Below are 14,421 nucleotides of genomic sequence, written 5' to 3' on the forward strand. Positions count from 1 at the left end.
TATTCTTCCCCTCCTGCAGATGAAGAAGCTGAGAATTAGAGAGGCGGAGTCCCTTGACCCCACAAAGCAAGAGAGCCAGGATCAAGACAGAGGGAACCCTCGCCTTCACTCCTCCCAGAGGAGCTCAGCCTCCACCAGGGGGCTGGGCTGCCAAATCCCATTCATACTCCTTCCTTGCTGACTCAATGCTGCCCTCCCCACCCATGACCTAAAAGGTCAGGGAGGCAGGGTGGGGCAAGGGAGGAAGTGGAAGAGGGGTAAAAGGAGGCAGAAACCCCACCAAGTGGGTGTGGTGGGATAGGGGCCCAGCCAGACCTGAGGCCTGCTCCTGGGCTCCCTCTAGTGGGCAAGGGGTAGAGGAAGGAAGCCAGGGAGGAGACAGTAGGGCTGAGTCAACACATCTTTATTAAACACCTGCGGTTACTGGGAGGAGGCCATGATGCTGGACACACCTGTAGGGAAGGAGAGACTAGAGTGAAGGTGAAAACGGCGAGAGACAAACCTCCAGCTACCTGCTACGGCACCCACAATTCTTTAGGGGCAGACCACAAACTCCTTCCAAGCCCCAGTTACCATCACAAAGGCAGTTTGGTGCAGTATTTTAAAAACACGGACTCTGGAGCAAGGAGGGCTAGGTTCGAATTTCAGCTCTGCCAATTAACAGCTGGGTCACTTAAGCAAGTTACTGAACATCTCTGAGCATCACCTTCCTGTCTTTAAGGAGCACCTACCCTAAAGGATCAGAGAACTAAATGAGGTGCTTAGAACAAAGTGCTGAGTAAGTGTTGTTTGTAATTACCTCTATGATAATAATATTTACTATGTACTATTTGCAGGATGGTGTCTCACTCTGTTGCCTAGGCTGGAGTGCAGTGGAGAGATCTCAGCTCACTGCAACCTCCACCTTCTGGGTTCAAGTGATTCTCCTGTCTCAGCTTCTGAGTATTTTTTTTTTTTTTTTTTTTTTTGAGACGGAGTTTCGCTCTTGTTACCCAGGCTGGAGTGCAATGGCGCGATCTTGGCTCACCGCAACCTCCGCCTCCTGGGTTCAGGCAATTCTCCTGCCTCAGCCTCCTGAGTAGCTGGGATTACAGGCGCGCGCCACCATGCCCAGCTAATTTTTTGTATTAGTAGAGACGGGGTTTCACCATGTTGACCAGGATGGTCTCGATCTCTTGACCTCATGATCCACCCGCTTCGGCCTCCCAAAGTGCTGGGATTACAGGCTTGAGCCACCGCACCCGGCTAGCTTCTGAGTATTTTGAACCTATCCTGCTGGACCCAGGACACAGAGCAATGGAGCCAGGACTGAGTCAGAAAGAACCCTCCCGTCTACGTCCCCCAGGAGGAGCCTGGGCTCCCACATCCCATTCATACCTTCCTCCTCCTCTTCCTTGCTGACTCAGCACTGCCCTCCCCACCCATGACCTAAAAGGTCAGAAAGGTGGGGTGAGGTGACAGAAACCAAAGGGGAGAAAAAAGGAAGCCCTTTCTTCACTACAGAATCTTCGGCTGGAGTTCTCACTGAGCAGTCACATGGCATTTACAGCTGAGATGCCACAGGCCACAAGTGCAGGTGGCTGCCTGCTCAATGCTGTTCCCCAGTTAAATATAAAATTAGCTAGTTTGTGTTAAGAAACCATGTTGTACCAAATGCACCATTTTTTTTTTTTTTTTTAAAGGGATGGGGTTTCACCATATCGGCCAGGCTGGTCTGGAACTCCTGACCTCGTGATCCACCCACCCTGGCCTCCCAAAGTGCTGAGATTACAGGCATGAGCCACCACACCCGGCCCAAATGCACCTTTAAAACACCTGAATCACACTCAAGAGGGTGGGGGGGACCCAGGATGAAGGGAGCAGACTCCTCATGACACGCTCCCTGGCTCCAGGACATCTGTTTGGTGCCATGAGGAGTGGCCTGCCCGTGCCATGCTCCCTGGCTCCAGGACATCTGTTCGGTGCCATGAGAAGCGGCAGTGATGCAGCCCCTATGGTTGCAGCAACCACTGCACTCTCTTCAGTTGAGCAAGCAGCTGAGCCTGTGTTAGTTACATGTGTGTATCATCATAATGAACACTTAAGGAACGGTGTGACTGGCTCTTTGCTAAGCCTTATACGTGCATTCACGTTCGTGATTCTATGAGGTAGGTTTAGCAACTTACAAGGAGGGCATCTACCTTATCGTGTTGATGTGAGGATCAAACGTCGTAAGAGAAAGGACCTACATCATGTTTATCCTAGTTACTGCTGCAGTTGTCCCCATTTTTTAGATGAGAAAACTGAGGCACACAGATGTGAAATCACCCAAAGTCGAGAATCAAGATTCCTACTGTTCACCTGACTCCATGTCTGCACATGAGGCCTGGACACCCCACGATTAAAGAGGGCCAACTGGATAGGCCTCAGGGACGAGTAAGGGTGCAGTGACTCCTGCGAAGCCCTGCTGGACCCCAGGAAGTCTTGCCGAGAGCTATGGGGCAGGACACAGGGCCTAGAAGTTCCAGGGAAGGACACCCAGCTCCCCGCCATTCCTCCCTGGGCATGAGCCCTGAGACACAAGGTGAATGGAGTCTGGCAGGTCCAGACTTGCCAGCCCTGAACATGCGCAAATCCACCCAGGTCGTCTGGGCTCGTCTTGGCCTCCCTTGAGGATACCCCCTTAGTCCCAAACCCCAAGGCCATAGGCCACCACTCACTGTCGAAGTCAATCTTCTCCACGATGTTTTTGGGTTTAATGCTCTCTTCCTGGCTACAGATGAAGATCTGCCCCGACTCGTCGGCGCTCCAGCCATATTTACTCATCCACACCTTTAGCTGGCTGTCTGCAGGTGACAGGGGTAGCGAAAGGCTTCCATCAGCCTAATCTCACAGTTCCAGGGGACTGGGAGGCAACAGGGTCATGGCTCAGGAGGCCAGGGCAGCCCCCCTTCTCCCCCGGTCTCTCCTGGACAGCAGCAGCTGGCCTGGTCTCCTGGCTTCTGCCCCTGCCCTCCCACGGTTCATTCTCTGAATGGCAGCCAGAGGGAGCCTTTGAGCTCCCTCAGCCTCATCATCCTGGGGCTTCTGCCTTAATTTCTTTTTTTGAGACAGAGTTTCGCACTTGTTGCCCAGGCTGGAGTGCAATGGGGCCATCTCGGCTTACTGCAACCTCCGCCTCCTGGGTTCAAGCAATTCCCCTGTCCCAGCCTCCCAAGTAGCTGGGATTACAGGCATTTGCCACCACACCCAGCTAATTTTGTATTTTCACTAGAGACGGGGTTTCTCCATGTTGGTCAGGCTGGTCTCGAACTCCCAACCTCAAGTGACCCGGCTGCCTTGGCCTCCCAAAGTGCTGAGATTTCAGGTGTGAGCCACTGCCTGGCCAATTTATTTTATTTTCTATGCCTCTCTTTTTTTCTCCCTGGACAAATCCTGGTTCCTAACAAGAGCAGCGTATTTATCTACCTTTTCCCACAACCTATGTGAAATGATTGCAAAATTATGACATGACCTTTACTACTAACAATACACTTTTTTTGCTCTTAGAAGATATGCCAGCCAGGGGCTGGGTGCCGTGGCTCACACCAGTAATCCCAGCACTTTGGGAGGCTGAGGTGGGAGGATCGCTTGAGCCCAGGAGTTTGAGATCAGCCTGAGCAACAAAGTGAGACCTCATCTCTATAAGGAAAAGAAAAAAAAAAAAAGACAACTGCCTGTAGTTCAGTTACCTGATGTATTTTTCTGTACAACTATTATTGTTTTGATACAGGTTCATGTAATGGTCTTTATATGCAATTCTAAGTCATGTTCACATCCTTTAATTTCCTTTCACTTATAAATACATAAAACATCTACCTGATATAAAGCACTTAGTATAATGTATAACATAAAATGTCCAATAATAGTTAGCTTCCACTTGGCCAGGCGTGGTGGCTCATGCCTGTAATCCCAGCACTTCTGGAGGCCAAGGTGGGCGGATCACTTGAGTTCAGGAGTTCAAGACCAGCCTGGACAATGTGGTGAAACCCTTGCTGGTACACAGGAGGCACTCTATTAATGCAGAATACATGAGCAATGGCATAGAATCTCCCTCAAGGCAGGGCCTGTCTTACACCAAGTTCTTATTTCCTCCCTGGACTGGGCCTTCCATGCTGACCTGATGAGACCTGGACAGGCCCACTAGAAGAGCTGACTGAGGTCTACTGCCCTAGCCACCCCCAACCTCCCAGATGTGCACAAGGACACAGAGGGCATTACCCGACAGATCCCCGAGCATCTCGGCCAGCAGCCAACGGTCGATATGCTGGTAAGTGATACCCACAACATGGCAGATGACTGTGGAGGTCAGAGACAAAAATGGTGAGGAGCTATCTCCCTGGACCTGGCTGCCACTCCCCACCCCTTCCCCTTGCAGAGCCCAGGCTCAGAGAGGGACTCACACTTTCGGACAGAGTCTTCAAAGCCAGTTATACCTTCCAAGAGGTCCATGTTTTCATCCAAGGCTTGCTGTAATGGGAATTGATGTTCATAATGTTTATCCTTTTAAATTATTTACTTTTATTTTTATTTATATATAAAGATGAGGTCTCACTACAATGCTCAGGCTGGTCTTGAATTTCTGGGTTCAGGTGATCTTCCTGCCTCAGCCTCCCAAAGTGCTGGGATTTTTTGCTGTTGTGTGACGGAGACGAGGACTCACTGTATTGCCCAGGCTGGTCTCAAACTCCTGGGTTCAAGTGATCTGCCCACGTTGGCCTCCCGAAGTTTTGGGATTACACGCATGAGCCACCATTCCCAGCCTACAATGGTAATCTTATATATCAACAATGTTCACATCCGTAATGTTAACAAGAATAGCAGCTATCAGGCCAGGCGTGGTGGCTCATGCCTGTAACCCCAGCACTTTGGGAGGCTGAGATGGGTGGATCACTTGAGGTATGGAGTTTGAGACCATCCTGGCAAACATGGTGAAACCCCATCTCTACTAAAAATACAGAAATTAGCCAAGCGTGGTGGTGGGTGCCTGTAATCTGTAATCCCAGCTACTTGGGAAGATGAGGCAGAAGCATTGCTTGAACCTGGGAGGCAGAGGCTGCACTGAGCCATCATTGCACTCTAGCCTGGGTGACAGAGCCATACTCAAGTCTCAAAAGAAAAAAAAAAGCAGCTACTATTTGAGCATTGACCCCACATGGTAGCCATTCGTCTGAGCACAACCCTGTGATGTAAGTCACATTCATTTTAGAGATGAGGAAACCAGGGCATTTAGGTGATTTGCCCAAATTCCTGGAGCTCACGTGAGGCTTGAACCTGGCAGGCAGAAACCACATCCCTGAGAAGGGAGACAGACACACACCGGCTCAGTGTATTCAGCCACCTCCCCTTGCTTCTGTCTCACTCAGAGAAAAGGCCAGACACACACCGGCTCAGTGTATTCAGCCACCTCCCCTTGCTTCTGTCTCACTCAAGAGAAAAGGCCAATCTTCTTACCATAGCCCATCAGGCCACACAGAATCTGTCTGTCACCTCTGTGCCCTCACCTCCGCCCACTTGCTCCTCACTCACCCTGTTCCAGCCACAGGGGCCTCCCCACTGCTCCCCAAACCCACCAGGCACCCACACACATCAGGTCCTTTGCACTGGCTGTTCCTGTGTGTGGGATTCTCCTCCTCCATGGCTACCACCCTCCCCTTCAGGTTTCTGCTCAAATATCAGCTCCATGGCACAGGTTCCCTCTAACAGAAGGGAGGGAAACGAGGAACCCACAGGGATGCCAAGAAGGTGCAGCTAGTGAGGTGGGCAAAATCCAGATCTGTGGCTGGGGGTGGTGGCTCAACCTGTAATCCCAGCACTTTGGGAGGCCGAGGCAGAAGGATCACTTGAGGCCAGAAGTTCGAGACAAGTCTGGTCAATGTGGCGAAACCCCACTTCTACCAAAACTACAAGTATTAGTCAGGCGTGGTGGTGTGCGCCTGCAATCCCAGCTACTCAGGAGGCTGAAGTGGGAGGATCACTTGATCACTTTGGCCTTGGAGGTCGAAGCTGCAGTGAGCTGTGTTTGCGTCACTGCACTGTGGCCTTGGCGACAGAGTGAGACCCTGTCTCAAAAAAAAAAATGTATGCAGTCAGCTACACATAAAATGTCAGGGTCTGGGATGGGAACAGGTGCAGTTTCTGTGGTGGCTGCTTCTATTTTCTCCCAAGACAAGAAACCAGAGCATAAGTTGAGGTGAGAAGAAAGGGAGGTAAAAAGAAAGCATGAGGAAACGTCCAGAGTTGGGGAAGGAAGCCCTCAGCTGCAGCTGGGGATGGGGGAGACACATGCGATTTAAGAGAAGGAAGCAGAATGGAGGAACCTGCAAAGAAAGAGGGCTGGAGCTACTGGTCAGGCCCAAGAATGGGGGGATGGAGATGCCATGGGGGTGAGCTGAGAAGCTAGAAGGAAGTGGGCAGAGTCAATATGCTAGAAACTCACAGGGAGAGGAGGGGAGCCATTATTGGTGAGGGCAGTGGCTCCCAACATTGGCCAGACGTCCAGATCACCCAGGATAACTTTTTAAAATCCCAAGGCCTAGGCTACACTGAACCAATTACATCAGACTCTGTGAGGGCAGGGCCCAAGTATCAGTATCAATTTTTAAAAATGCCTCAGAGGGCCAGGAGTGGTGGCTCATGCCTGTAGTCCCAGAACTTTGGGAGGCCGAGGCGGGCAGATTACTTGAAGTTAGGAGTTCAAGACCAGCCTGGCCAACATGGTGAAATTCCACCTCTACTAAAAGTACAAAAATGAGCCAAGCGTGATGGTGCATGCATGTAGTCCCAGCTACTTGGGAGGCCGACACAGGAAAACTGCTTGAACCCGGAAGGCGGAGGTTGCAGTGAGTTGAGATTGCGCCACTGCGCTCCGGCCTGGGCAACAGAGTGAGACTTTGTCTCAAAATAAATAAATAAATAAATAAAAAGGAAAAGAAAATAGGTTGGGCACAGTGGCTCATGCCTGTAACCCCAGCACTTTGGGAGGCCAAGGTGGGTGGATCACGAGGTCAGGAGTTCAAGACCAACCCCGTCTCTACTAAAAATACAAATATAAATAATAATAATAATAATAATTAGCCAGGCGTGGTGACAGGCACCTGTAACCCCAGGTACTGGGAGGCTGAGGCAGAGAACTGCTTGAACCCTGGAAGCTGAGGTGGCAGTGAGCCGAGATCGCGCCACTGTACTCCAGCCTGGGCGACAGAGTAAGACTCCGTCACAAAAAAAAAAAAAAAAGAAAGAAAGAAAAGAAAAAAGAAAAAAAAATGCCTCAGAGGCCCAATGTGCAGAGAACTGGCCCAGGGTATGACTGAAACAGAAGGGCTGAGGTCAGATGTAGCACAAGATAGCTGGCCAAGAGATCAAGGAACCCAGAGGTCTGAGTGGTCAAAAGATCCTTTGCATGACTTTCTAATCATCTAAGAATTAGGGTGGGAGTGGTACAGAGCACCAGTGAGAAGGAGCTGAATTCATCAAGAAGCAAAAACCAGTCATCAGAGAGTCTGATACCAACAAAGTGGGGCAGGAAGTGATGACATGTGCACTTTAAGACTGGGGGTTTCTGGCCGGGCATGGTGGCTCACGCCTGTAATCCCAGCAGTTTCAAAGGCCAAGGCCGGCAGATCACCTGAGGTCAAGAGTTCTAGACCAGCCTGGCCAACATACTGAAACCCCGTCCCTACTAAAAAAAATTCAGGCCGGCACAGTGGCTCTCAGCTGTAATCCCATCCCAGCACTTTGGAAGGCCGAGGCAGGTAGATCACCTGAGGTTAGCAGTTGAAGACCAGCCTGGCCAACATGGTGAAATTCCGTCTCTACTAAAAATACAAAAATTAGCTGGGCATGACAGCAGGCACTTGTAATCCTAGCCACTTAGGAGGCTGAGGCAGGAGAATTGCTTGAACCTGAGAGGCAGTGGTTGCAGTGAGCCAAGATCGCGCCACTGCACTCCAGCCTGGGAGTCTCAGAACAACCAAAAAACAAATAAAGAAAAAACAACAAAAAAGACTGGGGGTTTCACAAGGGACAGGAGCAGGAGGTGATCTAGCCGCCTACTCAGGAGTCTGCCGAAGTGGGAGGCCAGGTTCCAGCTACAGCAAGAAAGCCAGAGCACGTCAGACAGGCAGAAGAGACGGAGAATTTCTTTCTTTCTTGAGATAGGGTCTCGCTCTGTTGCCCAGGCTAGAGTGCAGTGGTGCGATCATGGCTCACTCCCAGGCTCAAGCGATCCTCCCAACTTAGCCTCCTGGGTAGCTGGGAGTATAGGCACATACCACCACACCCAATTCATTTTCAATTCTATAGAGATGAGGTCTCGCTATGTTGCTCAGGCTGGTCTGGAACTCCTGGCCTCAAGCGATCCTCCTGCCTCAGCCTCCACAAGTACTGGAATCACAGGCAAGACGCTATACCCAGCCACTGGAGGACTTCTGATCAACGGTGGGTACTAGAGGGTCCAATGGAAGGACAGGAGAGAGGGGAAAGGGTCGGCCGCAGCCTGTGGGCACGGGGATGACCTGTGAGTACCCACTCTGTGAGAGGATGATGATGATTCCACAAAATCACAAGTGCAGAGCACCAGGCCCACCATCAAAACAGGAAGCCAGTCAGTGCGCACAGTTGTTACTTTCAGCATTCAGTTGTTGATTCTACACGGCCCTGCCATCTCCCCTGCCCCTGGACCCCAGGAAGTTACCCAGAAGGTCTGGAAGTGGCAGGTCTCCAGCAGGTCCCCGAGGTACAAAATCTGCCGGATTGGCCGTTCTTCTTGCTGGGAGGAGGAAATGTTAAGGAAGAGTGGCCTTGGAGCCTAAGGCTGGGCCCCAGGTCACCACTTCCCACCTGTCTTCTTCTGACTGCTTTCTTCCAAAGGTTCAGCCGAGAAAAAGAGCTGGAAAAGGAAGCCAGCTGATTCTCCTGAGGTAGGTGAGGGAGAAAGGATTTGGTGGCAGGACTGTTTGTAATGACAAAAGATGAGAAATGATGTCCCTGGCCTGGTGGCTCACGCCTGTAATCCCAGCACTTTGGGAGGCCAAGGCGGGCGAATCACTTGAGGTCAGGAGTTCAAGACCAGCCTGGCCAACATGGTGAAACCCTGTCTCTACTAAAAATACAAACATTTGCTGGGTGTGGTGGCGGGTGCCTGTAATCCCAGCTACTCAGGAGGCTGAGGCAGGAGACTCACTTGGAGGCAGAGGTTGCAGTGAGCCAAGAACGTGCCATTGACTCCAGACTGGGCTACAGAGCGAGACTCCATCTCAAAAAAAAATATTTAAATAATTTTAAAAAGCCAGGTACAGTGGCCCACGCCAGTAATCCAGTACTTTGGGAGGCTGACGCAGGCAGATCACGAGGTCAAGACATCAAGACCAGCCTGGCCAACATGGCGAAACTCTGTCTCTACTAAGAATATAAAAATTAGTTGGGCATGGTGGCACACACCTGTGGTCCCAGCTGCTCAGGAGGCTGAGGCAGGAGAATAGCTTGAACCTGGGAGGCGGAGGTTGCAGTGAGCCAAGATTGCACCATTGTACTTCAGCGTAGGCGACAGAGCGAGACTCCATCTCAAAATCAAAACAAACCAAACCAAACCCTGCATCATTCCTATGTCAAGCTTCCTCTATTTCTGCAAGACAGCACCAAGCTCTGCTTCCTTTAGCCCATGAGTGTCCTCTCTGCTTGGACCACCTCTGTCTACCCTTCACCTAACTCCTTATGTTTTAGATGTTCCCTCCTCCAGGAGGCCCTGGTTTATTGTTTCTAGTTAAAAACACAGAAGAGTGAACAACGGCAAGAAAGGTCTTCCCTCCCGTCTCACAGCCATCCTTCCTAGGAGGTTAACAGTCATTTGCAATTCTTCAGTACCTTTCCAGATTCTTCTCTATAGAAATGTAAATCCAGATGGTTGTGTGCATGTCCACATATTCCCCCGCCCAAATGGTCAAGTGCCTGCTCTAGCTCTTATTCTTTTTTTTTTTCCGGAGACAGTCTTGCTCTGTTGCCCAGGCTGGAGTGCAGTGGCGCAGTCTCGACTCATTGCAACTTCCACCTCCCAGGTTCAAGTGATCCTCCTGCCTCAGCCTCCCAAGTACCTAGGACTATAGGCGTGTGCCACTGTGCCCGGCTAAGTTTTTGTCTGTTTAGTAGAGATGGGGTTTCACCATGTTGGCCAGGCTGGTCTCAAACTCCTGAACTCAGTGATGCACCCGCCTCAACCTCTCAAAGTGCTGGGATTAGAGGCGTGAGTCCCTGCGCCCGGCCGCTCTGGCTCTTCTAACCCAATCTTGACCACTCCAGGCTATCACTGTCTGTCTCCTTACTGGGCTGTGACAACTTTGGGAGAGCAGGGCCCAGGTCTGTCTCAGTCACCACAGTGTCTCAGCCCCGTCCAGCACTGACAGTCTGGACCAGAGCAGGCATTTGGTGTCTGTGGATCCACCCACAGACCAACTCCCGGGAATTCACGTACCTTGACTCTGGCCCCCTCCCATTCACCCTCCCGCCCAGGGCAGGAAGGATACATGTGCCTGGTCAATCATGCACTTGCACAGGGTGAAATCGGTGTGTGGCAGATTGGTGAGGGCCTTCAGCAGGATCTGGGCGGTGACCGTGGTCTGAAAGAAGGCTGGGTTGAACTGGTACCTAAGAAAGAGAACAAGAGACGTGGCCACAGTGGAACCTCCAAGTCCCCAACCCTCACCAGGTGCCAGGCAGGCTGTCCACTGCTTTAGCAGAGTTGTGGGAATTGGATATGCCTGGGTTCCAATCCCAATCCCAACGCTTCCTGGCTGTGTAACCTTCACCTCCCTGAGCCCACTTTTCTCCTCTGTGAACAGGGACAGTTAATGCTCACAATCACCCAATGGGGTAGACACTGCTAAGTGATTCACTCACAAACGAGAAACAGCAGCAGTGGTCTGGAGTAGTGGTTAAGGAACCAGAGCCAGACTGCCTTGGTTTAAACTTCCTGCTGAGTGACCTTAAACTACTTACTTATGACGCGAGGAGCAGAGAATAGAGAGATTAAGAGGCACTGAAAGGCTGAGGACCAGAGAAAGGAAACTGAGGGGCTACAGTTTCCTCCCTTGAGAAACAGGACAACAGACCCGGGTGTGTATGTTTGTGGATGTGTGTCTCACACCTGTAATCCCAGCACTTTGGGAGGCTGAGGCAGGTGGATCACTTGAGGCCAGGAGTTCGAGAGCAGCCTAGCCAACATGGTGAAACCCCATCTCTACTAAAAATACAAAAATTAGCCAGGTGTGGTGGCACATACCTGTAGTCACAGCTACTTAGGAGGTTGAGGCAGGAGGATCACATGAACTTGGGAGGCAAAGGTTGCAGTGAGCTGAGATCATGAGAGCATGCCAAGGCATTCCAGACTTGGGAACAGGGTAAGACCCTATCTCAAAACAAAAACAAAAACAAAACAAAAACACGGTGGTTTCGTAAAAAAATTAAAAAAAGAGAAAGCAAGCACCCAAGCACCCAAATAAAATTAGCTGGGCTTGGTGGTGCATACCTGTAGTCCCAGCTATTCAGAAGGCTGAGGTTGCAGTAAGCCATGACTGTGGCACTGTAAAGGCCAGGCGCAGTGGTTCATGCCTGTAATCCCAGCACTTTGGGAGGCTGAGGTGGGCAGACCACCAGATCAGGAGTTCAAGACCAGCCTGACCAACATGGTGAAACCCTGTCTCAACTAAAAATATAAAAATTAGCTGAGTGTGGTGGTGCATGCCTGTAATCCCAACTACTTGGGAGCCTGAGGCAAGAGAACTGCTTAAATCGGGGAGGTGGAGGTTGCTATGAGCTGAGATCATGCCAGCCTGGGCAACAAGAGTGAAACTCCATCTTAAAAAAAAAAAAAATCTGGCCGGGCGCGGTGGCTCAAGCCTGTAATCCCAGCACTTTGGGAGGCCGAGGCGGGTGGATCACAAGGTCAAGAGATTGAGACTATCCTGGTCAACATGGTGAAACCCTGGCTCTACTAAAAATACAAAAAACTAGCTGGGCATAGTGGAGCGTGCCTGTAATCCCAGCTACTCGGGAGGCTGAGGCAGGAGAATTGCCTGAACCCAGGAGGTGGAGGTTGCGGTGAGCCGAGATCGCGCCATTGCACACCAGCCTGGGTAACAAGAGCAAAACTCCGTCTCAAAAAAAAAAAAACAAAATCCCAAAACCATCCCTCCTCCTGTCCCAACTTCCTTGGCTTCCTAGTCTTGCACACCAAGAGATGCTGCATTGTGCAGGATACCACCAGCCACCCCCTTGCCCTATACTGGGAGTGGCACCATGCTAGCTGCTGGCACGGGAGTGAAGACACAGAGTCAGACACTTACAGTTTCAGGACAGCCAGGTTGGCTTCCAGATCATAGGCGTTTTCCTTAGCCTGCGTCTCCACATAGCGCTCCAGGGTGGCCAGGTTCTCAGGATTGTACCTAAAGCAGAATCAAGAAGAGTGAGCAAAGAGGAGACAGAAGCTGAGGCCAGTCACTTTATTGAGCAAGGGGCCACTAGAATGTACTCCTCCCTCCCTTCCCCTCTAAACCTGGCACAGACCACTTGCTTTATCCAGGTAGTGAGTCATGTCCAGTATAATTGCTAATAAAACTTATCCCAGACCTCTCGCTTAAGTTCTAAACTCCACTGGAGCCCTGGGTCTTGCCTAGGATGCCTCCCCAACCTCTGAGCCAGACAGTCACTGCAGCTTGTACACCTGGCCTCCTGAACATCTCTGCTACTCACCCCTTCCTCCCCTGCTCAGGTCTCCACCCTGATCCCGCTCCATCCTCTCCTGCCTACCTCGCTGCCTACTTCCCCCATTTTTGCCTGAACACTCTGGCCTTTGCTTCCCCCATTTCAGTTGTAAACTCTCCCGGCTATCACCGTCTGTTGTCAGGTTCGTCTCCCTTATGGAATGGGAACTCAGACAGAGAAAGCATGATCTGCCGCTGTCTGATTCGCCTGTTGTTCCCAGCATTGCCTAGCACTCACAGTTTATTTCAGTAAACGTGTGGCGAATGAATGACGTGAGGAGGAGAGAAAGGGAGACATTAAGAGGCACTCAAGGCCGGGCGCGGTGGCTCACTCCTGTAATCCCAGCACTTTGGGAGGCCGAGGCGGGTGGATCACGAGGTCAAGAGATCGAGACCATCCTGGTCAACATGGTGAAACCCCGTCTCTACTAAAAATACAAAAAATTAGCTGGGCATGGTGGTGCGTGCCTGTAATCCCAGCTACTGAGGAGGCTGAGGCAGGAGAATTGCCTGAACCCAGGAGGCGGAGGTTGCGGTGAGCCGAGATAGCGCCATTGCACTCTAGCCTAGGTAACAAGAGCGAAACTCCGTCTCAAAAAAAAAGAAAAAAAAAAAAAAAAAGAGGCACTCAAAGGAGGCCGAGCAGAGAAGGAAACCTTAAGACAATTTAAGGCAATTCAAGAAGACACTAGGCGGGGGAGGTGGCTTACATCTGTAATCCCATCACTCTGAGGGGCCGAGGCAGGCGGGCCATGAGGTCATGAGGTCAGCAGCTCGAGACCAGCCTGACTAACATAGTGAAACCCCGTCTCTACTAAAAATACAAAAATTAGCCTGGCGTGATGGCGCGCGCCTGTAATCCCAGCTACTCGGGAGGCTGAGGCAGAATAGCTTGAACCTGGGAGGCGGAGGTTGCAGTGAGCCGAGATTGTGCCACTGCACTCCAGCTTGGGCAACAGAGCGAGACGCCGTTTCAAAAAAAGAAAAAAAGAAAGAAAAGAAAAAAGAGACTGAGTGGTAGGCAAGATTCTCTCGCTTTAAGGCCTTTGCAGTGCTGTACCTCCCTCCCTCCATGCCTTCCTCTCTCTCTCTCTTTCCCTTTCTCTCTCTCTCTCTTTCTTTCTTTCAGGGATGGGGGTTTCGCTAGCTATGTTGCCCAGGCTGGTCTCGAACTCCTGGGCTCAAGAGACCCGCCTGCCTCGGCCTCCCAAAGTGCTGAAATCACAGGCGTGAACCACTGCGCCCAGCTCAGTGCCGTTTCTTTAGCATCTCCTCTTCCAGGAGGATAGGGAAACCCCACCCCGCGGCAAGCCCAGTTCCCTGACCACCCCTTGCTGTCTCCAGAAAACCCTCTCCTCCGCCCCGCATGGCCACCCCGCTCCCTCCGGCCGAGCTCAGACCTGTCGATCCCCTTGAGCAACTTGCCCACGTTGGCTCTCATCTGCTCAAACATCGCCATGACTACTGTCGCCTTCCACAACCAGGGCTGGAGGCTAACACCGGCTTGGCACGGCGTCCTCGAGGACGGGAAAAGGAAGAGGCGGTGGAAACGGAAACGACGTCGTTGTTGTCGTTCCAGCTCCTTGGGGGCAGTGAAGGGAAAGGCTCTCGCAGCAGCCGTCACACTTTCCGGCAGCAATGAGACTTC

At 51.4% G+C, this 14,421-nt stretch overlaps 1 protein-coding gene across 1 annotated transcript; it reads right to left on the reverse strand.

Moving 5' to 3' along the window:
* Window positions 1-386: 386 nt before the first annotated feature.
* EIF3K (eukaryotic translation initiation factor 3 subunit K) lies at window positions 387-14,322 on the reverse strand. The gene is made up of 8 exons (XM_012436132.3): window positions 14,174-14,322; window positions 12,357-12,455; window positions 10,539-10,659; window positions 8,714-8,788; window positions 4,422-4,488; window positions 4,240-4,317; window positions 2,700-2,825; window positions 387-452 (listed from the first exon to the last, which is right to left on the reverse strand). Exons 1-8 carry the CDS (start codon window positions 14,230-14,232, stop codon window positions 421-423), a joined length of 657 nt encoding a protein of 218 aa, XP_012291555.1. The 5' UTR covers window positions 14,233-14,322; the 3' UTR covers window positions 387-420.
* Between the last annotated feature and the right edge of the window lie 99 nt (window positions 14,323-14,421).

Source organism: Aotus nancymaae, unplaced genomic scaffold, assembly GCF_030222135.1.
Source record: "Aotus nancymaae isolate 86718 unplaced genomic scaffold, 86718_ANA_hifiasm-v0.15.2.pri h1tg000028l, whole genome shotgun sequence".
In the NCBI taxonomy this organism is placed as follows: Eukaryota; Metazoa; Chordata; class Mammalia; order Primates; family Aotidae; genus Aotus; species Aotus nancymaae.

Bases quoted from the DNA above. Each gene is read 5' to 3' on its own strand.
- EIF3K (XM_012436132.3), bottom strand. From the start codon at position 14,232: ATGGCGATGTTTGAGCAGATGAGAGCCAACGTGGGCAAGTTGCTCAAG. The intron at 4,318-4,421 runs GTGAGTCCCTCT...TGACCTCCACAG, and splicing joins TGAAGACTCTGTCCGAAAGT to TCATCTGCCATGTTGTGGGT. The intron at 2,826-4,239 runs GTAATGCCCTCT...TGTCACCTGCAG, and splicing joins GATGCTCGGGGATCTGTCGG to ACAGCCAGCTAAAGGTGTGG.